The 26,662-nt window shown below is 43.8% G+C and overlaps 1 protein-coding gene across 1 annotated transcript in view; it reads right to left on the bottom strand.

The window, feature by feature from the left end:
• Positions 1-26,662, bottom strand: part of IQCH (IQ motif containing H) — a 197,492-nt gene that overhangs the window by 7,206 nt on the left and 163,624 nt on the right. Inside the window, exons 14-16 of the mRNA XM_032244599.1 lie at positions 20,269-20,391; positions 5,035-5,096; positions 391-499 (exon numbers count right to left, since the gene is read on the bottom strand). Coding sequence (XP_032100490.1) covers positions 391-499; positions 5,035-5,096; positions 20,269-20,391 — 294 coding nt within the window. The remainder of the gene's footprint in view (positions 1-390; positions 500-5,034; positions 5,097-20,268; positions 20,392-26,662) is intronic.

The raw sequence follows: 26,662 nt of genomic DNA, 5'->3' as shown, positions 1-26,662 counted from the left end.
CGAGGGCTTCCCAGGAATCACTAGTCAGACACTGTATTATCTGGAATATAGATAGGTAACATTCACAATTTTTGGTTGTGACAATCGCTGTTTGGTTCCACTGTGACATTTCAGACTCACCTTCAGCATCAGAAAGCTCTGCTATCTTATGAGCTGGGGTTTGAAAATGGCAGCAAGTTAAAAGTCAACTCTATTTCAAAGAAGTTTCAGACTATTAAATTTAACTAACGGCTTCAGTGGGAACCTTACAGTATTGACCCTGCACATTGTAAAATATGTACTGCTTACAATAAAAAAAAGATGGTTTAGCACTTGTTTACAATACAGCATGAGGTATTTTCAGCCCTTGTATAGAAATTAACCAGAATCGTTAGTTAATTAACACCTCACCTTAAAATTGGTCTCGCCTTGCATATTAGGTGCTGATATTTCTTGATGGATGATGAAGAGATTGCGAGCAAAGGTCATGAGGACCCCCTGGAGATCCTCGCCGATTGTTCTGTTAATGATATCCAAACAAATGAGTTTACCAACGATTCCCCTCACATGCTTAAAAACAATCGCCCTCTCATTTGTGCCTGTCTGGTGATGGAATTTAATGAGTATTTTCAATCTCACAAGGTGGCAATCTTCAGGGAGATATGAAAGATGAGACTCCATTTTAACTTGTCAACAAAAAGGACTTGCGTAATAAATATTTTTTATTAATCAACTTAGCAGAATATAGCAATAGGGTCAGTCATTTCTAGCGAAAGGCTACCACGGAGCTAGGACGTTGTATGAGCTCATTTTAAAAATGGTTTAAGTTAGTTTAGGAGAACTGTCGATAAGTGTGATCCTTGCTGAATGACTTCCCTGTCTGTGGAGACATTTGCATCTCAGTATTCTGGAGACTTTTATCTGGGGTTGATTTTCTATTTCATGTATACAAGCTATTCCTGCTACTTAATAAGAGTGCCCTGCCTATGTTCAGAGGAGAATGTGCCCTGTTCATGATCAGTTGTCTTTAGAAACCCGAACATCCACTTTAAAAAGATTTCAGAGACAGCTTGCAAACCATCCTGCAGCATTATAGGGCTCCCTATACAAGGTGGTCACTCAGTGTAGACTTTGTGGTGTAGAGAAAAGAACAGGATCAGGAGACAGATCACATACTGTGTGACCCGGGCTAATCAATTCCCCTCTCTAAGCCTTAGTTTCTCATCTATAACATGAGAATCAATTAATTTGAAGGCCCTTCCCTGTTCTAACATTCTCTGGTTCTATGACCGCAGTTAGGGATGAGAATAAGATGGACAGAAAACAGTAGAACAGGACTAAAGGCTTTCAAGAGGCCCATATCAACTGTGCCCTCCCTGAAGGATGTGTGAATGGAATAACTATCTGGAGGGTACATCAATAGGGCTATTTCTTTCTTTTTTTTTTTTTCTGAGACGGAGTTTCGCTCTCGTTACCCAGGCTGGAGTGCAATGGCGCGATCTCAGCTCACCGCAACCTCCGTCTCCTGGGTTCAGGCAATTCTCCTGCCTCAGCCTCCTGAGTAGCTGGGATTACAGGCACGCGCCACCACGCCCAGCTGATTTTTTGTATTTTTAGTAGAGACGGGGTTTCACCATGTTGACCAGGATGGTCTCGATCTGTTGACCTCGTGATCCACCCGCCTCGGCCTCCCACAGTGCTGGGATTACAGGCTTGAGCCACCGCGCCCGGTCAATAGGGCTATTTCTACCATTGAAGGCTGGCCTGCAGATCAAGGCGCCCTTGCCTGAAATCTCAGGTGCAGGTGTAGGGACAGCTGGGCAAGTTCCTCTTGGTTACCAGTCTAATTATTTATTCTGCAGTCTTCAGCATCAAATTCACCTTGCTGCTAGGTCAGTTTTATGACTGGGAGTTTCTCTGTTCATGAAATAGCCTCTTCTTTTATCTCTTACTTTCTGTGATGGTTTTCCTCCTGCCTGGTTCCTCTACACCCAAGTACCCCCCTGCATAGCTCTTCCTGTGGCCCACACCTCAGGAACTCTGCCTCTGCCTTGGTGATACTTACCCCCGTCTCATCCCATCAATTCCAGGACACAAGTCCTGCTCCTAAGTGTCAGCCTCTGCTGGGCTCTGCTGCCTGCTGACAGGCTTGCCTCATGCCATCCCCTTCCAGCTTGGGTCTCCAAAAGTGGCCTCCTCTCTGAGTGCCTGTGGTGGAGCTTCCCCTGACCTAGCTCTCAGGTTGTCCCTTTACGCTTTGTGGTTGGACCTTTCCTGATGGTATGAGCTGTTTGCTTCTCAGGATGACCACCTCCAGGCACCTGAATCCTGGGTCCTTTGTTTGGCCCGTCTGGCCGCTCTTCAGCCATCACCCGAAGGGAGCTCACCCCTCCCAGCCTTATTGTATGTTCACAAGGGTTTGTCTAGTTCCAGTCCTGTCCCAGCTTCTCCTTTGCAGTTAATCTTTCATGCCAGCTGGTGCCCAGTAAGACACAGTTCCTATCTCTGTGTTCTGATTTCTACTTCTTTGTACCTAACTAACCCATCTGTCTGAATTCCTGAGCTTAGAAATACACTTGGACCTTGAACATTTCCTGCTTAGATTCATAACTTGGGAAAATACAAATTTCATATTCTCCTGCTTGCCAACTTCAAATCCAGATGACTGCTTGGTTCTTCTAGTCCCAGTCATTCCTGGCAAATCCTGGTCGGTGGTCTATGTTCTGCCCAGCCCTGACATCACAGTGTCAAGTTTGGGCAGAGCGAAATGGGAAGTATTTCATCTCTGATCGTTCAGCTACTAGCGTACTGCTGTTCCCCTTTCCTGGCTTGTCAGCAGCTGATATGCTAGACCACGTTTACCTGTTTCCTGTGTGCCCACCCCACTACAGTGGCAGCTCCCTGAGGGCAGGGCTCGTTGCTGTTTTCCTAACACCTAGAGTTGTGCCTAGTACTGTTGATAAAATGTTTTCAAATTTTCTGATAGAGAAAGGTAGAGCAGGGAGGGAGTTGAGGGGCAGAACATCACTGGGAAGCAAAGGGCAGATCCTTCCCTGCACATGCCAAGAGGTGTCACTGGCTCCGTTATCATTCTGGATGTGAAGGCCCTGGGAAGATACGATGAAGGCATGCTTGTTGGGATGTTATGGATTGAGGTCTCATTTCTGTTGCTATCAGGGCAGTGTGAGAAATGGGTGAAGAGTCCCTAGGGAAGCGACTTTCTTAACAAGACCCAAAACGTTTTGCATGTTTATGAGATCTTGGGGAATGATTGAAACTGGAGGGGAGGGCTCAAACAGTTTCATTCAGTGTAGACTTTGTGGTGTAGTGAAAAGATTTCCCAGGTGACGAAAAGCATTTAAGACTGTAAGTGCCAGATTAAATTGTAGCCATATTGTAGTTCCAAAGGGGAGGAAACCAGAACATTTACCTAAGTTCAAAAGGTGTGGAGGCTCATGCCTGTAATCTCAGCACTTTGGGAGGCTGAGGCAGGTGGATCACCTGAGGTCAGGAGTTCAAGACCAGCCTGACCAACATGGTGAAACCCCATCTCTCTTAAAAAATATAAAAATTAGCTGGACATGGTGGTGAGCACCTGTAATCCCAGCTACTCAGGAGGCTGAGGCAGGAGAATCGCTAGACCCCAGGAGGTGGAGGTTGCAGTGAGTAGAGATCGCACCATTGCACTCCAGTCTGGGGGACGGAGCGAGACTTCATCTCAAAAGAAAAAAAAAAGTATCAATGGGGTGAATATCACTGTATTGATAATGGTCTGTTATAACTGATAATGCTTTGGCAGAACAAAGGACTATATTTTGTATCAGGAAGTTGAAGCCTGTCCTATGCAGCCATTTGCTTATAGTGTACACCTCTTTGGATCAGTTTCTAAGAGACTGACCACAGTAGGGCAGAGGGGAGGTTGAGGAGGGAGGGACTGAGGCTGCACAGGAACATCAGTGCTTAGTAGAGGCACTGGCTATTTGGTTAGTTTTTATGAGACCAGGTCTTTGTGTATATGTTTCTGTGTGTTTCAATGTGAAGCCACAATATCTACACTGCTATAGAGGTTACAAGGAAGAGAAATTTAGGGCAGAGACAGTTTTCAATTAGGTAGAATGATTTAAAGGTACCATATGCCAAGATATGAAATAAGAGATGACTCAAGGTTGTGGCTCTAAATTCTGAGTCCCAGATAGAAGACAGCTTTGCTAGGCTCCAAAATATCCCAGAGAGAAATCTGGGAGACATGTGGAAGCCTCCAAGTGTTGCCAGCAGCCTGTGCTCAGCACATGTGTATCTTAAGAAGATTGCATCCGTGCTGAAACTGGATCTGAGGAGGGGCCACAGATCCTGCTTGTTGGGGGGACATCTTGAGAAATCACCAGAGCACAGAGCACTTTTCTAAGCATGCCAGAATGACAACTGCCTTCCACAGTTAGGATAACTGAGCGGGGTCCCCATGAGTGAGACCTGATGTGCCTTATCTGTGTTTGTGTTTAAGTATAATATGTTGTTAAGTCTAAACCTTATCCGTCAATTTCGGATAATCAATTATATTTATAACCCCCCACTAACACATTTACAGTCATTTTATAAAATACCTGAAGATCTAAATATAGATTTTTTTGTTTTTTTTCTGAGACAGAGTCTAATTCTGTTGCCAGGCTGGAGTGCAATGGAGTGATCTTGGCTCACTGCAACCTCCGACTCCCTGGTTCAAGCGATTCTCCTGCCTCAGCCTCCTTAGTAGCTCGGATTATAGGCATATGCCACCATGCCCAGCTAATTTGTTTTGTATTTTTAGTAGAGACGGGTTTCAGCATGTCAGGATGGTCTTGATCATGGCCAGGATGGTCTTGATCTCCTGACCTCATGATATACCCTCCTTGGCCTCCCAAAGTGCTGGGATTACAGGTGTGAGTCACTGCGCCCGGCCTCTAAATATAGACTTCTAATAAATCAGCATGCTGATTAAAATGCCTGAGAAGCAACATTCTTGTTAGTTGTGATTATTTCCTTAGCTTATTACAACTCTCAGAAACACTTCATACTCACAACATTCCCAACTTGTCTCTCTTCAGGTGTTCATATAATATAAAAACAGTTCCTTGCCTGTCCTGTAAAATTTGAATGGGGAGAAAAGAAATAGTACATTATCTCAGAAACAAAGTACATAAAATGTTACTAGCACAGAAAGACTACGAAGATTGATCTGATTTGAAATCTAGAGGTACCTTCAAATATTGTGAGAACACATTTGAAAAGGCTGTTACTAGAATTTGGAGTAAGTATTATTCTAGGACAGTGCTTTTTGAATATGATCCTCAGAACACCTGCATCAGAATCATCTAGTGTGCTTGTTAAGAAGGCATTTTCAGCCAGGTGCAGCGGCTCACGCATGTAATCCCAGCACTTCAGGAGACCGAGGTGGGTGGATCACAAGGTCAGGAGAACAAGACCAACCTGGCTAATACGGTGAAACCCCGTCTCTACTAAAAATACAAAAAATTAGCCAGGTGTGGTGGCATGTACCTGTAATCCCAGCTACTCGGGAAGCTGAGGCAGGAGAATCACTTGAACCTGGGAGGCGGAGGTTGCAGTGAGCCCAGATCGTGCCACTGCACTCCAGCCTGTGCAACAGAGTGAGACTCCGCCTCAAAAAAGAAAAAAAAAAAAAGGCATTTTCATGGGCATCATCCAAGCTCGGAAGACTTGGGAGGCAATCTGCCTTTTACCTCACTTCTTGGATGATTCTTGTGTACATCAAAATTTGAAAACCACTGTTGTAAGAGTGATGGTTTAAAAAAATATAGGGGGCCGGGCGCGGTGGCTCAAGCCTGTAATCCCAGCACTTTGGGAGGCCGAGGCGGGTGGATCATGAGGTCAAGAGATCGAGACCATCCTGGTCAACATGGTGAAACCCCATCTCTACTAAAAATACAAAAAATTAGCTGGGCATGGTGGCACGTGCCTGTAATCCCAGCTACTCAGGAGGCTGGGGCAGGAAAATTGCCTGAACCCAGGAGGTGGAGGTTGCGGTGAGCCGAGATCGCGCCATTGCACTCCAGCCTGGGTAACGAGAGCAAAACTCCGTCTCAAAAATAAATAAATAAATAAATAAATAAATAAATATAGGGTAGGCTGGGCACTGTGGCTCACTCCTGTAATCCCAGCACTTTCAGAGGCTGAGCCAAGTGGATCACCTGAGGTTGGGAGTTCAAGACCAGCCTGGCCAACATGATAAAACCCTGTCTCTACTAAAAAAAGTAGTTATGAATGGTAGTGGGTGCCTGTACTCCCAGCTACTTCAGAGGCTGAGACAGAAGAATCACTTGAACCCAGGAGGCGGAGGTTGCAGTGAGCCGAGGTTGCTCCATTGCACTCCAGCCTGGGCAACAAGAGCAAAACTCTGTCTCAAAAAAAAAAGAAATGTATATATATATATACATATATATATCTGTATGTATGTACATACATGGTAGCAATTTGTTACATGGAAAATAATTTGTACTTCAATGGGAAACTATGAGTTGTCTATAGCAGGGGTACCCAACCCCTGGGTCTCGGACTGGTACCAGACCAATCTGTGGCCTGCTAGGAACCAGGCCACACAGCAGGAGGTGAGCAGCAGGCAGGCAAGCATTACTGCAGGAGCTCTGCCTTCTGTCAGATCAGCAGTGGCATGAGATTCTCATAGGAGCAGGACACCTACTGTGAACTGTGTAAACAAGGGATGTAGGTTGCATGCTCCTTATGAGGATCTAACTAATGCCTGATGATCTGAGGGGGAACAGCTTCATCCTGAAGCCATCCTCCCTCTACACCCTCCACGTCCATGGAAACATTGTCTTCCATGAAACCGGTCCCTGGTGCCAAAGAGGTTGGGGACCACTGGTCTACAGCTCTCCCTGCTGCCTTATCAGTCTATGGGAGATATTTTATAATTCTGTAAATTATAGGTAACTGAGAGACAAGGCTCAGCTGATTTCCCTTTTCTGTTCCCCTTGTGGAAAAACCTATTTTGCCTCCATTTGCACATTTCAATATTCCTGATCTATACAGATGTCTGTTTTGGGGTTCTCTTTTGAGCCCATTATAATATCTGCCTAGTTCCCTCTTTTTGTTTGTTTTGTTTTTTGGAGACAGGGTCTCACTCTGTCACCCAGGCTGGAGTTCAGTGGTGCAGTCACAGCTCACTGCAGCCTTGACCTCCCCAAGCTCAGGTGATCCTCCCACCTCAGCCCCCTGAGTAGTTGGGACCACAAACATGTGCCACCACACCCATCTAAGTTTTGTATATGGTTTTTGGTAGAGATAGGGTTTCACCATGTTGCCTAGGCTGGTCTTGAACTCCTGGGCTCAAGTGATCCTCCCAGCCTCAGCCTCCCAAAGTGCCGGGATTACAGGCGTGAGCCACTGCGCCTGGCAGTTCCATCGTTAAATAAAATCTTTATCATGCATTTATTTTTATATCTGTATGAGAGGCATGGCTTTACCTTTTTTTTTTTTTTTTAATTATCTTTTGACAGTTTTCTTCAAATAAATAAGAGGTCACCCTGAAGTTGTCCAGCAGTGGAAATGACTGCCCTGTGAAGTTGTGAACTTCCCATTACTGGAAGCCCAAAAAAGAAAACTATATTTTGGTGCTTTAGGAAAAAAATCACATGCCAGAATTATGACCACTCATCAACTTCCCACGTTATCAGGAAATCTGAGCTTTAGGACAGACAGTAGACTAAACAGTGGCTGCCAATGCTGGCTGCACGTTAGAGTCATCTAATGCTGGGCTCTACTTCCAGAAATGCTGATTTATTCGGTCTTGGGTGGGTCATGGGCATAGGGCCATGCTGAGTCATACTGGAGCCCGAGGCAAAGGAAAAAATCAGTAATCTGGTCCTGTTTTCATTAAAAATTTTGGTATTTTATTCACAACAAATTTTTTGCAGTAATTTTCATTGTCAAAATATTGCACTAAAATATTACTTATTTTTTATTAATGAGGGTTGTGTGTGTCTCTGTGTTTTCTTAAATTTTGTGCTCAGGCAGAGTGCCTCACTTGCTTTACCCTAATTGCAGCCCTGCATGGGCATCTGCATTCTTTTTTTTTTTTTTTTTTGACTGAGTCTCCTCTGTTGCCCAGGCTGGAGTGCAGTGGTGTGATCTCAGCTCATTGCAACTCTGCCTCCTGGGTTCAAGCAATTCTCCTGTCTCAGCTTCCCGGGTAGCTGGGACTACAGGTGTCCGCCACCATGCCTGGCTAATTTCTGTATTTTTAGTAGAGACAGGGTTTCACTATATTGGTCAGGCTGGTCTCGAACTCCTGACCTCAGATGATCCACCCACCTTGGCCTCCCAAAGTGCTGGCATTACATAGATTATGTAGGTGTAAGCCACCCTACCCGGCTGGCATCTGCATTCGTTAAAGCTCCTCACTGAGGTCAGTCTCATGGGCAGCCAGAGTTGAAAACCACTGCCTAGTACATCTCTTGCATCCCTTACTATGCTGTCCAATATGGTAGCCAATAGTCACATAGGGCAACTGAGAACTTGAAATGCTAGTAGTATGATAAATTGAGACATGTCATAGCTTTCAAAGACAGTACAAAAAAAAGTAGGAATATCTCAATAATTTTCATACTGATTACATGTTGAAATGATAATATTTTTGAATATACTGGATTAAATAAAATATATTTTAAAAATTAATCTTATCTATTTCTTTTACTTTTAAAAAATACTGCCCCAAGAAAATTTTGAATGATCTCTGTGGCTTACATTAGTGGTTTTCATTGTATTTCTATTGGACAGTGCTATTCCAGGGACCTATTGTTAACACAAATATAACAAGTCCTTTCCAATAAGTGGTTCCCATTTTATAATTTTATATCCCCAATAAAAAATAGTTTCATATTGGCTGGGCACAGTGGTTCACGCCTGTAATCCCAGCTACTTGGGAGACCGAGGCAGGAGATCGCTTGAACCCAGGAGACAGAGGTTGCAATGAGCCGAGATCACGCCACTGCGTTCCAGCCTGGGTGGCAGAGCGAGACTCCATCTCAAAAAAGAAAAAAAAAGTTCCATATTGAGAAGGAGCATCAGCAATGATCTGGCATCAAATCCCTATCTGCAGACCAAATTCACAGAGGTTTCATTTCCAAGAATGTGTGGGATATTTACTGGATTTTTTCCTGCTGGGAGTAGAATGTTTTGTGGTGGGGACTTTTCTTTCAATACTTTAAAATTATGATCCCACTGTCTTCTAGCTTTCATGGATTATGTTGAAAAGTGGCCGGATGAGGTGGCTGACACCTGTAATCCCAGCACTTTGGGAGGCTGAGGCGGGCGGATCATGAGGTCAGGAGTTTGGGACCAGCCCGGCCAACATAGTGAAACCCTGTCTCTACTAAAAATACAAAATATTAGCCGGGCATGGTGGCATGCACCTGTAGTTCCAGCTACTCGGGTGGCTGAGGCAGGAGAATTGCTTGAACCCAGGAGGAGGTTGCAGTGAGCTGAGATCATGCCATTGCATTCCAGCTTGGCGACAGAGAGAGACTCCGTCTCAAAAACATAAATAAATAAATAAATAATAAATTTGTTTCTCTTTAATTTTCAGTAGTATAATCATGATGTTCCCAGGTATGATCTTTCTTTTATTCATCTGGCCTGAGGTTTTTAGTGCTTTTTGAATGAGGTTGGATATGTGCTTTGAGGTCTTTGGTTGTAGGAAATTCCCAGCCAGTATTTATTTAAAATCACTCCTTCTTCTCCTTATGGGACATTAATTGCAGGAAAGTTAGATTGTTTCCTCCATGTTGCATATATCTCTTAAGTCTTTTTTTACATTTTTATCATTTTCTCCCTCTGTATGTAAGTCGGAATTTTTTCTACTGGCTTGTTTTCTAGTTCACTAGTCATTTGTTCTGATAACCTACTAAATTAACATATTAAACTATTAATTTTGTCACACTAATTTTTGGTTCCAGAATTTCCATTTGGGTTAAAAATCTGATTCTATATCTTTGGAGACACAAACATATTATGTTTTCTTGAACATATTAGTCCTAGCTATTTTAAAGTCCCTGTCTCATAATTCCAATATATGAATCACCTGTGGATCTTTTTCTATTTTTCCCCTTTGTTTTTAATGATTTGGTCCTTCTTCTAGTATACCTTATGATTTTTTTATTGGCTGATGGTCATTAAAGATGAAAAACTGTAGCAACTCCTTCAAAGAGGGTTAAATTTTGTTTTTGGCAGACAAGTAGAGTACTGACAGCGCATCTTGATGTATTAAGGGTTGATTTTATTTTTATTTAAAAGTTTTTTTTTTTTTGAGACTGGGTCTCAATCTGTCACCCAGGCTGGGATGCAGTGGCTTGATCACAGTTCACTGTAACCTCGACTTCCCAGGTTCAAGAGATTCCCCCACTTCAGCCTCTCAAGTAGCCAGGACTACAGGTGTGTGCCACCACGCCCTGCTAATTTTTGTATTCTTTTGTGTAGACAGGGTTTTGCCATGTTGCCCAGGCTGGTCTCAAACTCCTGGGCTCAAGCAATCTAACTACATCAACCTCCCAATCCCATGCCTGGGATTACAGGCAGAAGCCACCATTCCTGGACTAAGGGTTGATTTTAGCTGTTGTTGGACCAGGTCTATTTAAAGGTTTTCCTTTACGCTTTGTGTTTAATATTTTCTCCTAGGGAAGTGTCCTTAGTCCTAGAGTTTGGTCCTTTTGAAGTCTCCACTGGAAGCTTGAGGTGTTTATTAGGACTCTTTCTCTCTTTTTTTTTTTTGAGGTGGAGTCTTGCTCTATCACCAGGCTGGCGTGCAGTGGTACCATCTCGGCTCACTGCAACCTCCACCTCCCAGGTTCAAGCAATTCTCCTGTCTCAGCGTCCCAAGTAGCTGGGAGTATAGGCATGGGCCACCACGTCCAGCTAGTTTTTGTATTTTTAGTAGAGGCAGGGTTTTCCTATGTTGGCCAGGCTGGTCTCAAACTCCTGACCTCAAGTGATCCACCTGCCTCAGCCTCCCAAAGTTCTGGGATTACAGGTGTGAGCCACCATGCCTACCCTTCTGTTCTTTTAAGGACCGTTTCAGTTGCCCTTCAATGCCTTCAAGCAGTTGTTTTATATCTATCTCTCTATCCAGCCTTTATAATCGTGTTTTTTTTTTTTTTTTTTTTTTTTTTTGAGACGGAGTTTCGCTTTTGTTGCCCAGGCTGGAGTGCAATGGCGCGATCTCGGCTCACCGCAACCTCCGCCTCCTGGGTTCAGGCAATTCTCCTGCCTCAGCCTCCTGAGTCGCTGGGATTACAGGCACGCGCCACCATGCCCAGCTGATTTTTGTATTTTTAGTAGAGACGGGGTTTCACCATGTTGACCAGGATGGTCTCGATCTCTTGACCTCGTGATCCACCCGCCTCGGCCTCCCAAAGTGCTGGGATTACAGGCGTGAGCCACCGCGCCCGGCCTATAATCGTTTTTAGTGAGAGTTAGTTGGTTACAAGCTACCTTGTCACAGTCAGAATGTCTAGGTTTGGCAGGACATCTATAACTTTCTAAGAAAGGCGACCAGGCATATTCTTAGCCTGCATCCAGAGGGAGTAACAGAAATTAAAAGCTTACACAAAGCTGTTTTTCCTTATCCCATAAAATAATTTCATATTTTATTTTATTTTTTGAGACAGAGTCTCACTCTGTTGCCAAGCTGGAGTGCAGTGGCACAATCTCGGCTCACTGCAACCTCTACTTCCTGGGTTCAAGCAATTCTGCCTTAGCCTCCTGAGTAGCTGGGATTACAGGCACACATCACCATGCCCAGCTAATTTTCATACTTCTTTTTTTTTTAGTAGAGATGGGTTTTCACCATGTTGGTCAGGATGGTCTCTATCTCTTGATCTCATGACCTGCCTGCCTTGGCCTCCCAAAGGGCTGGAATAACAGGCGTGAGCCACTGCGCCGGGCCTCCATATTTTATTTTACATGTGAGAGATGTAGGAGTCTATGCTTAGGCAACTCACCAAAGTAACCCTCAATGTTACACATTTCCCCCAGGGAACTGCAATGTACTTATGTATCCCAGTATCGCCCTTGACAATATGCTCCTGTGTTACTCCCTGGCTATCCGATTCCCAATTGCTATCCCGCTTCAGCCCGTTTCCCAGGTAGCATCTTAGACTATAGATCTTTTTTTTGTGTTTATCCATCTTTCTCCTGCGCAATGATATTTAAAATTTTACTCCTGTCTAAAATTCTTTTCATGCTAGTTATTAGAAAGCACCATAATAAATAGTTTTTGCTATGTAAACTTGCAAAAAGCTATTTAACATTTTAAGTCTCAGCTTCCTTATTTACAAAGTCAGAGCAAAACTATCTGCCTTTCAAAGTTATTGCCAGGATGAAACAAAATGTGTGACAATATTTAACAAGGTATAAAGTGCTATCAGAGAGAAATAACTATGGGTGATCCATGATATCTTGTAGATCAGGTCTGGCTCTCTTGATCTGAAAAGCCATGAACTACAAAGAAAAAAATTTATCTGTTCAGCCCTCACTGCTCAAAAACTGGTGGAACAGGACTGACTGACTGCAATAAACATTTCCATTTGGAAAGAGAAACAATGAGAGAGAAACAGAAGACACGGCTTTGTAGTAATTCTGAAACCCCACTGGGCAGACATTTCCAGGGCCCCTTATTCTTCAGGTGGGTCATGTTCCTTGGTTAGTTCTGATCCCAGTTGCGTCATGAGCTTAGATGCTATCCTTTGTGGTTCTTGACTCTGCCTTCTGATATTTAATTTCTTTTTCATAATTGTCTTTGGCCACATCTGAAGTGGATAGTAGAGATTACATTTTCCTTAGCAATTTTTTAAGAGATGGGATCTCGCCGTGTTGTCCAAGCTGGTCTTGGACTCTGGGCCTCAAGTGAGCGGTCCTCCTGCCCCCACCTCTTGAGCAGCAAGGATTACAGGCACAAGCCATCCTTCTCAGTTTTAAAACTCTCTCACCCACTTCCTAGCTGTAGATAGCTGAGTGCCCAAGGGTTGTTCAAGTCTTAAGCAGGGACAGTCTCTTTTAATCCAGACTGATACTTCCATTGATGTTGAGTTCTTTCAAGAACCTAGTTGGTTTCTAATCTGTTTGATTTCGATCAGCTACAAGTACCAATAGCTACAACATGCGGTTCTTTTCTGCATACACTTCTTAAATTTTCTATATTTCTTTGCTCTCTTGCTTCAATGCCTATCTCGTTCTCTTAATTTCAGGTATCTTAAGCCTACCAGGTTTCGGTAGGAGAGCTATACCCTTTTTCTTTTTATCCTTTTGTTCGTTCTCTTTTTCCTGAAAGAGTCTTTCTAAATGAAAATATGTACTTGATATGGTTTGGCCGCGTCTGCATACAAATCTCATCTTGGATGTAATTCTCATAATCCCCACGTGTCATGGGAGGGAACCGTGGGAGGTAACTGAACCATGGGAGGGGTTACCCTCATGCTGTTCTTCTGACAGTGAGTGCGTCCTGACGTCCTGACGAGGTCTGATGGTTTTTTAAGGGGCTCTTCCCTCTTTGCTTGGCACTTCTCTCTACTGCCATCTTGTGAAGAAGAATGTGTTTGCTTCCTCTTCTACCATGATTATAAGTTTCCTGAGGCCTTCCCAGCCATGCAGAACTGAGTCAATTAAACCTCTTTCTTTCGTAAGTTACGCAGTCTTGGCTTCATACCAGTGTGAGAATGGACTAATGCTGGATGCCATAATCTTTGTTGGATTCATACTCTGAGATACCCCAACTAAGTCAGAGGTTATAAAAGTAGGTTATAGTCATACCTTTAGTTTGACTCATATTGCAAGGCTGAGTTTTAATTGGCTTTGGTTGTGTAAATAAATGCCTCTTCAATTTTAAAAATTCTTATTTTTGAGGTTTAAAATCAGCTCAGCTTTTCCCATTTTGCAAAGTGCCAAATTTCTGAGATCTCTCTATTCCCTTTCATGTCTGCTCGCAAGATGTCTGATGCATGTAGAAGCTCATAAGTTTTGTATAATATCTTGCCAAATGCAGTCAGCAATGCCCAATATACACCATTAACACTAAAATTTCCACCTGTTTCTCCTAGAACTGTAGGTACATTAGGTATATTATTTGCCTTCCAAGTAATTGCAGGTATCAGCTTTGCCAAATATTTCACCACTTCATAACATGAATTGTCACCCTTCTGGTTTCCATTAACAGTTTCCCAGCCACTCACTGCCTGACCACCAAACCAGTGCCAAAATTGTAGGTTTCTGTCTTAGGAGCATCTTCTTTTGATACTAATTTCTGTATCAACCTGGTTACACTGGGTTATATTGCAGTATTTTTTTTTTTTTTTTTTTTGAGACGGAGTCTCACTCTGACTGCCAGGCTAGAGTACAGTGGCGCAATCTCAGCTCACTGCCACTTCTGCCTCTGAGGTTCAAACTATTCAAACTATTTTTTTTTTTTTGTATTTTTAATAGAGATGGGGTTTCATTGTGTTAGCCTGGATGGTCTCAATCTCCTGACCCGGTGATCCACCCGCCTCGGCCTCCCAAAGTTCTGGGATCACAGGTGTGAGCCACTGCGCCCGGCCTCTTGTGTAATCAAACAAAATTATTGGTTGTTTCTAACCACGAAAGTTGCAGTTCTTAGTTCTGCTGCATCTCCCACATGGATTGGCATGCATCTTTGATCACCGAGTACGCGCAGGGACCCAGACTGAAGGAGGCTCTGTATCAATGTGTTTTCATGATTTCCAAGGTAGGAAAAAAGATATGGCAACTCAGGAAGTGGCTCCTAGAGGCGTCTGCAAAATAAAGACATGTATCACCTCTGCTTATATTTCACTGGCCAAGTTATGTGGCCATGCCCAACTTCAAGGGGAGGGCTGAGGAAATACAATTTTGTCATGTGTCTAGAAGGAGGAGAATCAGAATATTTGTGAGCAGCTCAAATGATTCCCACCATGGCAATATCCTGGCTGGAGGAAACGATTGCTGGTGACTGTGGAGCTATTTAGGGTGGTGGCACACTGCCTATGTATGTGTGACACCAGCCCTGCCTCACACTGTTGCAGGCAGTAAACATGACGCCTTTCTCCACATGGCTTTCATTACAACTTCATTTCATTAGGAAATCAGTGGGGGTATTCTGTAGCATTAGAGAAATACCCGGAATGAGACCCGCCAACTTGCTTACAAACTCAGTGATGCTCCCTTGCCATATGCATCAAGGAAAGATAAGCTCATAGAGTGCTCTCATTTCCCTTTTTTTCCCTGGGACTTTGGACAAAAACATCAAGTTCTTGAAAGTCTGTGATCATAATGGGAAGAAAAACAGTGCTGCAAATAAGGACTTTTGAGGGTCCTTTTTTTGGTAACAGTGATAATGATTTTTTTTTTTGAGACGGAGTTTCGCTCTTGTTACCCAGGCTGGAATGCAATGGCGCGATCTCAGCTCACCGCAACCTCCGCCTCCTGGGTTCAGGCAATTCTCCTGCCTCAGCCTCCTGAGTAGCTGGATTACAGGCGTGCGCCACCATGCCCAGCTAATTTTTTGTATTTTTAGTAGAGACGGGGTTTCACCATGTTGACCAGGATGATCTCGATCTCTTGGCCTCGTGATCCACCCACCTTGGCCTCCCAAAGTGCTGGGATTACAGGCGTGAGCCACCGCGCCCGGCTGATTTTTTTTTTTTTTTTAAGACAGAGTTTTGCTCTTGTTGCCCAGGCTGGAGTGCAATGGCGCGATCTCAGCTCACTGCAACCTCTGCTTCTTGGGTTCAAGCTATTCTCCTGCCTCAGTCTCCCGCGTAGCTGGGATTACAGACATGCACCACCACGCCAAGCTAATTTTGTATTTTTAGTAGAGACAGGGTTTCTCCATGTTGGTCAGGGTGGTCTCAAACTCCCCACCTCAGGTGACCCACCCACCTAGCCTCCCAAAGTGCTGGGATTACAACGTGAGCTATTGTGCCTGGCTGACAATGATGTGTTATTAATGCTACTTTTTCTGGAATGAGCACACACATTAAACTTAACCAAGAGTTGGAGCAGCTTACTCTGGAATTTGGGTAAATGATCTTGTTTTTAGACTCAGCATAACCCAAAGAGGCAATAAAATTTTAGGGAAATTAATTGTTAAACTTTTTTTTCCTCCTTTGTAAGGTAGAGATAGTCATAGGGGCTAGGAAGAGAAGTCTGTGCTTCTCCAGCTGAGGAATACATAAAAGGTACCTGGAGGGGATAGCTTATTGGAAATGGATTCCAGAATTCTTCTTGGACTGGCTTAGTAATTTTTTAGAAATAGAAATAGAGACAGTTAGTGGGAAATAGAGACAGTTACTGGAAAACAGTCCTTAGGAGGGAAAAAGGTTTATATAGTGGACACCTTGTGTAAGATGAAGAATCATGCTGGACTTTGTAGATAATTATGGGTTCAAATGTCAGTTCCACAAAATTCCTGGCTGTATGACCCTGGGAAAGTGCTTAAAATCTTTAATACTAAAGTCTTCACTGTAATATGGTAGAAATAACATCTTCTTGGCCAGGTGCGGTGACTCACGCCTGTAATCCCAGCACTTCAGGAGGCTGAGGTGGGCAGATCACGAGGTCAAGAGATTGAGACCATCCTGGCCAACATAGTGAAACCCTGTCTCTACTAAAAATACAAAAATTAGCCAGGCGTAGTGGCGTGTGCCTGTAGTCCCAGCTAGTCGGGAGGCTGAGGCAGAAGAATCACTTGAACCCAGGAGGTGGCGGTTGCAGTGAGCCAAGATCATGCCACTGCATTCCAGCCTGGTGACAGAGCGAGACTCCATCTTAAAAAAACAACAATAAAAAGACCTTCTTATAGGACAGGCATGAATAATACATGACATAATGAAGTAAAGTGCTCAGTTTAGAGGCCAGTACACAGTAGGCACTCCATAAACGCTGGTTTACCACTTACCACCCTGCCACCCAAGAAAAGGCAATTAAGACAGCAAGTGAAGAGTCCCGACTAGGAAGGGATCCCAGGGTCTGAAAAGATGAAAACTCATTTCAGTAAAAATAAAGCAAGGATACTGCTGGAGAATTTCCAGAAAGTTCAAGCAGTCATGTGACTCCTTCTCACCTTGGATTTTTGTGACTCGACTTCTTCCCTCTTTTCTTGTGCCTCTGCTTGCTACCTGTTCCTGTTCTTTCTGATTATCCCCTCCTCCTCTTTTAGTGGATTATTTCAGTCTCTGGATTTTCTCCTCTCCCTTTTCTTCTGTTATCTTTTCCTTCTTTGCATTGTTTCATCACTCTGTTGCCCCAATCTTCTCTCTCATTTTATCTTTCATCTTTTTTTAAGTTGCTGTGCATGGGTGACCTGGAGGTGAGTCCATGAGACTCTGCTGGAAGTGTCGTCAGTGTCCCTCTGTCTGCCTTTTCTGTAGCTGTCTTCAGTCAGCTCCCTGACCCTCAGTGGAGGCCTTTCCTCTGCGCCATCCACCTGCTTCCCCTGGGCCTTAGCCATCTGTTTCCCCTACAAAAACCTGCTCTTAGAAATAGATCCGATCAGCTCAGAGACAAAGGAGTAAATAACTTACAAAGTTTGATGCTTTACTTTCCCCAAGGGTACTTGAACTTTGGTCAAATACCAAGTCTTAAGCCCCCAAAATAAATCTCTAATAATAATTTCAGGCAATAGAAAGTGATGAAGCACTTTTTTGGGGAGTGAGTGCAGTAGACTGTCCCTGCCAAATATGCCTTTTTATAGCTCTTGTTCTACTTTGATATTTTAGAATAAAATAAAATAGATTCAGATAAAGCTAGAGTTAGATTTAGCCACCTTCTGGTATGTGGAAGTGTTTCGGTCTAATCAGTTTTGGGCTAAAAACTATTTAATTCCAAAGGGATTGTGTGTAGCAGATGCAACAATTAATTTCAGGTAAATCAGTTCAATCTGGCTTCTTCATTCTCTCTTTATTTTATCAATTTTAATGTAATTTGCAAGGGGATCCAAGCTCCACTTTATGTGTCTGCAAACAGCACGAATCCATCTAACCAAAGTCTCTTGCGCCCTGACAGTGCATGGCAGCCTGCTGGGGATTGCCAAGTGTCAGCCGGACCATTCTCTTCACTCTTGCCTCGTGCTGAAGGTCTGCATGACCTTAATATTTTAAGAACGTATAAAAATATTTGATCCCTGAAAATTATACTGGTCCCAAGTATAAAGAATATAAGTTAATAAATGTAGAGTTGAATATCTACAAATCAAAATACCTGATTGACTGGTTACTAAACAATACCTTTTTTTTTTTTTTTTTTTTTTTGAGATGAAGTCTCTCTCTTGTCCCCCAGGCTGGAGTGCAATGGTGCAATCTCAGCTCACTGCAACCTCTGCCTCCCGGGTTCAAGATATTCTCCTGCCTCAGCCTCCCAAGTAGCTGGTGTTAGAGGCAAGTACCACCATGCCTGGCTAATTTTTGTATTTTTTTTTTTTTTTGAGACAGAGTTTCACTCATGTTACCCAGGCTGGAGTGCAATGGCGCGATCTCGGCTCACCGCAACCTCCGCCTCCTGGGTTCGGGCAATTCTCCTGCCTCAGCTTCCCGAGTAGCTGGGATTACAGGCATGCACCACCATGCCCAGCTAATTTTTTGTATTTTTAGTAGAGACGGGGTTTCATCATGTTGACCAAGATGGTCTCGATCTCTTAACCTTGTGATCCACCCGCCTCGGCCTCCCAAAGTGCCAGGATTACAGGCTTGAGCCACCGCGCCCGGCCTAATTTTTGTATTTTTAGTGGAGACAGGGCTTCACTATGTTGGCCAGGCTGGTCTCAAACTCCTGACCTCAGGCGGTGCACCTGCCTCAGCCTCCCACAGTGCTGGGGTTACAGACATGAGCCACCATGCCTGGCTTACTCAATTCCTATTATATATACCTTGTATTTAATGTGGGAGGTGAATATATTTTAAGATGTTTGATGTGCTATGAAATGGGTTTTCCATAAGCAGGAGTGTACAGGGTTACTCAGGGTCTTAGAATGGCCCTGAGTGTGAGAGACTTGGAAAATCTGAATCAAAGTGGAAAACATGAAACTATTTCTCCAGAGTAACTTGAGTTTCTAGGCACAAAATGGAGGTTCTGTTTTCAGCAGGAGACTGCATTGCACTTGACCCTAGTCAGCTACATCAGGATAAAGCAGCTATGCAGTGGACCCCAGTATCACTGGCAATAGACCAAAACTAGAAGGAACTTTTTTCTTTTTGAGATGGAGTTTCGCTCTTGTTGCCCAGGCTGGCGTAATCTCGGCTCACCACAACCTCTGTTTCCTAAGTTCAAGTGACTTTTCTTCCTCAGCCTCCCAAGTAGCTGGGATTATAGGAATGTGCCACCACACCTGGCTAATTTTGTATTTTTAGGAGAGACAGGGTTTCTCCATGTTGGTCAGGCTGGTCTTGAACTCCTGACCTTACATGATCCACCTACCTCGGACTCCCAAAGTTCTGGGATCACAGGCGTGAGCCACTGTTTCCGGCGCGGGAATGGTTTTTATCAGCACTCTCTTCAGAAATAAATGATCATACGTAGGTAGGAAGATGCTATGGACTGAATTGTGTCCTAACCACCAAGTGACTGTATTGGAGATAGGGCCTCTAAGGAAGTGATTAAGGTTAAATGAGGTTGTAGGTGTGATGCTCTGATTGCCAGAACTGGTACCTTGTAAAAAAAAAAAAAAACAGATCTTTCTCTGTCTCCTCTCTGTGAGGACACAGCAAAGAGGCAGCCATTTACAAGCCAGGAAGCAGGCCCTCACCAGGAACCTAATCTGCTAGTGCCTTATTCTTGGATTTACCGGCTGCCAGACAGTGAGGAAATACATTTCTGTGGTTCAAGCCATTTAGTTTGTGCTGTTTCGTCATGGCAGCCCCAGCAGACTAAGACAGGGGCTATGCATTGATAAGCAGCTTTGGGTGCGGCCAGGAAGCTCAGGGCCTGCTTCAGGTTCAGGAGGTGGTCCCCAAAATGCCTCCTAGATCTGGAGAGCCGCATGGCTTTTGCTTTGCCACCGTGGGCGTGTAAGACTGGGGACGAAGTAGAGCTTTCCAGGACCAAGTGCTGCGCTCTGTGGAGTCGTGTATCTGCTCTTCCCCAAGCGGCAATCAGCCTCCCTCTACAGACACATCAAACCCATAAAGAACAGCTGTTTGAAGGGTCACCACATTATTAGCTACCTAGATCACCCACAGGCATGTCTTTGGTCCACCCCTGGCCAACAGTAACCCTTCATACCTCAAGATCATAGCCAATGCCATGGGCTCTACAGATCTGGAGAAAAACGTAGTGGAAAACCAGTGAGAGATTGCTGTGTCTTAGCTGGGTAGTCATCACTGCATAGCGACTGGTTGCCAGCGTCTGGAAAGGAGCACAAACTGAATGTTAAACAGATATTTAAACAAACTTTTAATTTTGGAATACTTGTAGATCAACAGGAAAATTGCAAAGATAATTCTGAGAGTTCCCACACCCACTTCTCCTGTTGTTACCATCTTACATTGCTGTGGTAAGTTTGTTACCACTAAGGGAACATATTGCTACATTACTTTTTTTTTTTTTTTTTTTGAGACAGGTTCTCACTCTGTCACCCAGGCTGGAGTGCAGTGGCGTGATCTGGGCTCACTGCAACATCTGCCTCCTGGGCTCAAGTGATCCTCCTGCTTCAGCCTCCCAAGTAGCTGAGACTACAGGTGTGTGCCACCAAACCTGGCTAATTTTATTTTTTTGTAGAGACAGGTCTCACTATGTTGCCCAGCTGGTCTTGAACTCCTCAGCTCAAGCAATCTGCCAGACTCAGCTGGGATTGCAGGCGTGAGCCGCCGTACCTGGTCCTATAGTACTATTAATGCAAACCCATACTGTACGTAGATTTCATTAGTTTTTCCCTAATTCTTTTTTTCTGTTTCAGGATCCTATCTAAGATACCACACCATGACTAGCTGTCATATCTCCGTAGGTTTCTCTGAGCTGTCACAGCTTCTCAGACTTTCCCTGTGTCTGATGATCTGAACAGTTCTGAGTAGTAAAGGGCAGGCATTTTGTGAAATATCTCTCAATTTCAGTTTGTCTGATGTTCTCCTGATTAGGCTGTAGTAATGTGTTTTTGAGAGGAAGACCACATGGGCAATCTGCCATTTTCCTCACCTCACATCAAGGGTACATGGTATCAATGTGACTTATTACTGATGATGTTAACCTTTATCACCGGGCTACAGTGGCTTTCGAAAGTTGTGAAAAATATTTACAAGTTTCTCTGCTGTAAAGCATTTTCCCTCTCTTCCCATACTTTAAACTTTGGCAGCAAGTAAGTCCTGAGCATGGGCCGCCTCACATTAGAATTTTGATACTACTCTCTTTCTTTGGGGAAACTGCTCTTCTTTATCTCGCTTGCCTATCAGTGAAAGCCATGCCAAAAAGATTGGTGATAGCAGGTTCAGAGTGCTGTCATTATGTATTTCTTAAAAACATTTAAAAAGTAATATGTACCAGGTGAAGTATTGGATCCTGGCAGTTTTCTAGCATGGCCTTGGTGAGATGTGATATTTGCCTCAGTCAATCAGCCGGTTTTCTCTTTGGATAGCTGGAAATTTAGAGAACATAGGGCATATAGGGCCAACGCCAACGTTAGGGCCTAGGAGACTAAGGTGCCTGGACCGGTTCTTCAACTATGGTGATGCACAGCTGCTGGGCAACCAGGTGCCCGGACTTGTGCAGTGACTTGGAACGGGAGTAGGAAAAGGTGGTACTGCGGGTCTGGAGCTGCCGTAAGGAATCACAGCGATCTCACATACGTTATAATCAGGCCTCAGCCTCGCCTCCTGTCTCTGAGATAATACAGGGGAATTGGGATGGACTGAGTTCCCTGTAGAGAATACACATCCTCTCCTCTCCTGCGTCTCTCTCTCCCTCTACACACATACACACACACATGCACACACACACACACACACGCACACACACACACACACACACACATTTACTCACTCAGATTTCATGGTCACATTTGGTGACATGCTCCCCCCACATGTGATGTCTTTTTCTTCAACATTTACATCAAATCCTGTGTCCGAGGGTCACGTCATCAGTACCGCTAGTTAAGGCTGCTTCATCCTAAATGCAAGTCGAGTCCACATCCACAGATGTGTTAGGCCCCCACAGGCTAAGACCTCTTGAGTTGCGTACCCTCACTAGTACCCTCACTTTGTAGCCACTGGGATTTTTCTAAGAATGAAGAATTGATGTGACCCTCATATGCCTCACAACTGTGCACTGTCACCCTGACCTATCATGAGTTGTTCCCCTGGCCTTCTCCCTTCTATGACTGGGAGTTTTCTGAGGGCAGGTGGTGTTTGGTTTCTGAATCTCCAGTTTGGGCATGATACCAGCACAGACAGGCGCTTGGTGTTTATTAAATAAACGAGAATGAATAAATGAAGCAGATTAGGTGGATAGCTCTCTTCCCTCTGACTTAAGGGACTCTTCAAAGGATATAATTCAAGAAAGAAACTGCCCATTGATAAATGCTTTGGGGCAAAAGCAGGTGATTATTACAAGGCACAAGGGGCAGTCACACCATCCTCAGAGGACAACTCAGGGCAGTTGCTCCAGGTCTTGCCTGCTAGAGGACAGCATGGCTCAGGTGGACTAAGCAGGAATAAATGGTGGGGTAACAAGAACAGGCTTGGAGAAGTTCTGGCCCAGCTGGCTAGTCTGCGTGGATGGGCATGGTCACCAGACCTGCTCCCCCTGCCATACCAGGCTGGCCACGCTCTCACTTTCACAGTGAAAGGCCCAGAAGCATGGGCTTTTGCACATGGAAGTGAACTGTAAACACTGTCGAATTCCATTGTGGTTACTGAGCATGTAATTGCATGGTAATTGCCATGAATTCACAAGATAATTCCAAGGTTATTTTTGTCTTCTAAACTTGTCTTACGCTGCCATAATATACAAACAAGAAAAACCAAGACCAGGCCCCAGCCAGGAAGAGAGATAGGCAGGCAGGCATGTGGTAGCACGATCCAGCAATGCTATGTATCTTGGCTCCAAAGCACAGCAGCAGAACTCACTGTCCAGTAGTACAGGATTACTTGACAACTCATAAGGGTGGCGACCCTGAGGCTTCTTCCTCACTATAGATGCAGAGTGCAACTCCCCCTCCTCCCGGCTTGAGACTTGTGACGCATAAAGAATCTGAAAGAAGAGCCAGGATATTTGGTACATGTCTCCCAACCTTCTTTTCCATAACCATCATCATCCTAGTCCAGATCTTTTTTTTTTGAGACGGAGTTTTGCTCTTGTTACCCAGGCTGGAGTGCAATGGCGCGATCTCGGCTCACCGCAACCTCCGCCTCCTGGGTTCGGGCAATTCTCCTGCCTCAGCCTCCTGAGTAGCTGGGATTACAGGCACACGCCACCATACCCAGCTGATTTTTTGTATTTTTAGTAGAGACGGGGTTTCACCATGTTGACCAGGATGGTCTCGATCTCTTGACCTTGTGATCCACCCGCCTCGGCCTCCCACAGTGCTGGGATTACAGGCTTGAGCCACCGCGCCCGGCCCCTAGTCCAGATCTTTATTGCCCAGCAAATTAGAGGTGAGGATACAAGCAGAATTCTGTAGTGGGAAGGTTATATAGAGTGAGAAAGAAGTTCAAAACCTGATGAGGCCACTTACTATGTGTGTGATCTTGAACAGATCATTGAACTTTGTTGTCTGATGATTAAACAGGCATCTACTGCAGTGCCTGGAGCCTAGAACCTGATAAATGGTAGCTACTTTTTTTTTTTTTTTTTTTTTTTTGAGATGGAGTCTCTCTCTGTCACCAGGCTGGAGTGCAGTGCTGTGATCCCGGCTCAATGAAGCCTCTGCCTCCTGGGTTCAAGTGATTCTCCTGCCTCAGCCTCCAGAGTAGCTGGGACTACGGGCATGCACCATCACACCTGGCTAATTTTTGTATTTTTAGTAGAGATGGGGTTTCACCATGTTGGCCAGGCTGGTCTCAAACTCCTGACTTCATGATCCTCCCACCTTGGCCTCCCAAAGTGTTGAGACTACAGGCGTGAGCCACCATGCCTGGCCAAGATACACCTACTTTTTAGAAGACTTAACCAACTGCACAGTTTCACAGGAAAAACTGTCAGTCACCTAGGGTTGTCTTACATCCAGCCGGATAGCACAAGTGAATAGCACAGGAGTACTGAGATGAGGGTTAGTTGAGAAAGTAAAGACCTTGGAATAATGTCTGGCACATAGTAAGCTCTCAATAAACATTAGCAATTATTTTCACATATTAAATTAAGCTTCAAAAATAAGGTCAGTTATTTAAATTTGAAATTGACCAACTAACCAATAAGGTTTTTCATCAGAAAGTGACTTGAATCAGAAGACCTGGGCTTTTCTGTGTACTGCCTTTATGACTTGGGCAGCTCACTTCACCTTGCTTAGCCTCAGTTTCCTATTCTGTAAAATGGATATAATAATTCTTGATATCAATTTCTCGGGGTTATCATGAGGATCATATAAGCTCATGTATATTTAAACTATAAAGCATTATAAAATTAGAAGACATCATTACTAAAAGGTTGATTTGTGTAAACTAGTCTTTTCTAATGCTGTACAATTCATGTAGGTTTGACAAGGATCAAAAAAGAAATCATGATTTGGAAATACCTACTGAAATTAAAAATGCTTATGTCCTTTGAGCCAACAATTCCACTTTGTGGTGTGTATTCTAAGATATACCTGAAACGTGAGCAATTATATATATATATATATATATATATATATATATATATATATACACACACACATCATATATATATACATAAAGTTATTCACTGCAGCACTGTAATATGAAAAATAGGAAACAACCCAAAAATCTACCAGTGGGGGAAGGGTAAATAAATTATGGCACATCCATGCAATAGAATAATATGTAGTTGTAAAAAAGAAATAATACTGCTCAGGTGTCTGAATCTGAAAAAAAGAAATGAGAACATTCTTAATGAACTGTTACAGAAAGCTCTTCAAAGAAAAAAGTGAGATTCAGAACAGTATGTATTATAGACTACATTTTGGGTATAAAAGGGGGAAAAGGATCACCTGTATTTACTTGTATATGTAAAAAGATGCTCTGAAAGGATATATAGACACAGAATGGTGGTCACCTTTGTAGGGTGAGGGGGGCATCTGATCAATGGGAAGGAGATTTGTCAATGTGTGACTGTTTCCACCTTTTGCCTTTTGAACCATATGAATATATTATGTACTTCAAAAAATTAAATGAGAACCCTATTAAACTTGATTTTTAAGACAAGAGTTAAAGATGTATATTTCATGCTTATTTTTAGTGTGTGAACTGTTTAGTTTTTAAAAAACATAGTCAAGCTTTTCTATACGGTTCGTGATGCAAGTGACATGCTGTTTTCTATGCTCTGTGTTATTTACTTGGAAATCTGTACTATGTATAGGAAATCATGTCCAGCTACATGTTCTTTTTAAAATCTAAGACTCCTCTACGAGCTTCTTGTCCATTCAGTGCTTCTGAGTGAGACTCAGAAGCTGAGGCTGAGCTCAGGGCAGACAAGAAGCCAATAGATAATGGCAATATTCCTGGAGACAACTTCGTCACACAGGGAAATACATCCTCCTTTGGAAGAAGAGTTTCTCTACGGCATCAACAAGGGACTTCTTCAGGGACGAGCAAAAGCTTCAGCTGGGGCTGGATCACGGCTCCTCTGCTGATGCAAGGCAGCTTGGAAAGCACGACAGTTAAACACAGGCTGAGGTTAAATCTTGGCTTCCCTACTGACCTTTAACAAATTACTTAGCATCTCTTAATCTTGTCTTCCTCTCTAAAAATGAGCATAGTAACTGCACCTGCCTAATATATTGGGCTGCAAAAAGATTCATGGAAAGCACTTAGTAAAGTACTTTGGGTGGAGTATAGGCTCCGTGTCCTTTGATAAACTGGAGTGCTTTGCTACTCACCCTTATATCCTCTGTGCTTAATAGAGTGCTGGGCACAAAATAGGCGTTGGGTAAATATCTGCAGAATTTACTTCTAGTTGATACCTGCTGAAAGTAGCACCTGATGGCTAAGGTAATGGCTGATGAGAACTTAGGATATGACCTGTTACAATATTACTCCTTTCCTTCTTTTTTTTTTTTTTTGAGATGAAGTCTTGCTCTGTTGCCCAGGCTGAAGTGCAATGGAAATCTCGGCTCACTGCAACCTCTGCTGCTGGGGTTCAAGCGATTCCCCTGCTTCAGCTTCCTGAGTAGCTGGGACTATGGGCACACACCATCATGCTCAGCTAATTTCTTTTGTATTTTAGTAGAGACTGGGTTTCACCATGTCGGCCAGGATAGTCTCAATCTCCTGACCTCATGATCTGCCCACCTCAGCCTCCCAAAGTGCTGGGATTACAGGTGTGAGCCACCAAGATTCTGCAGCTGGGCGCAGTGGCTCATGCCTGTAATCTTAGCACTTTGGGAGGCCAAGGTGGTGGATCACCTGAGGTCAGGAGTTCCAGACCAGCCTGACCAACATGGAGAAACCCTATCTCTACTAAAAATACAAAATTAGCTAGGCGTGGTGGCACATGCCTGTAATCCCAGCTATTT

This window comes from Sapajus apella, unplaced genomic scaffold (genome assembly GCF_009761245.1).
Source record: "Sapajus apella isolate SASKATOON/1434 unplaced genomic scaffold, GSC_monkey_1.0 scaffold55, whole genome shotgun sequence".
NCBI classification, from domain to species: domain Eukaryota; kingdom Metazoa; phylum Chordata; class Mammalia; order Primates; family Cebidae; genus Sapajus; species Sapajus apella.
This window is presented reverse-complemented; position numbering and strand designations above follow the sequence as displayed.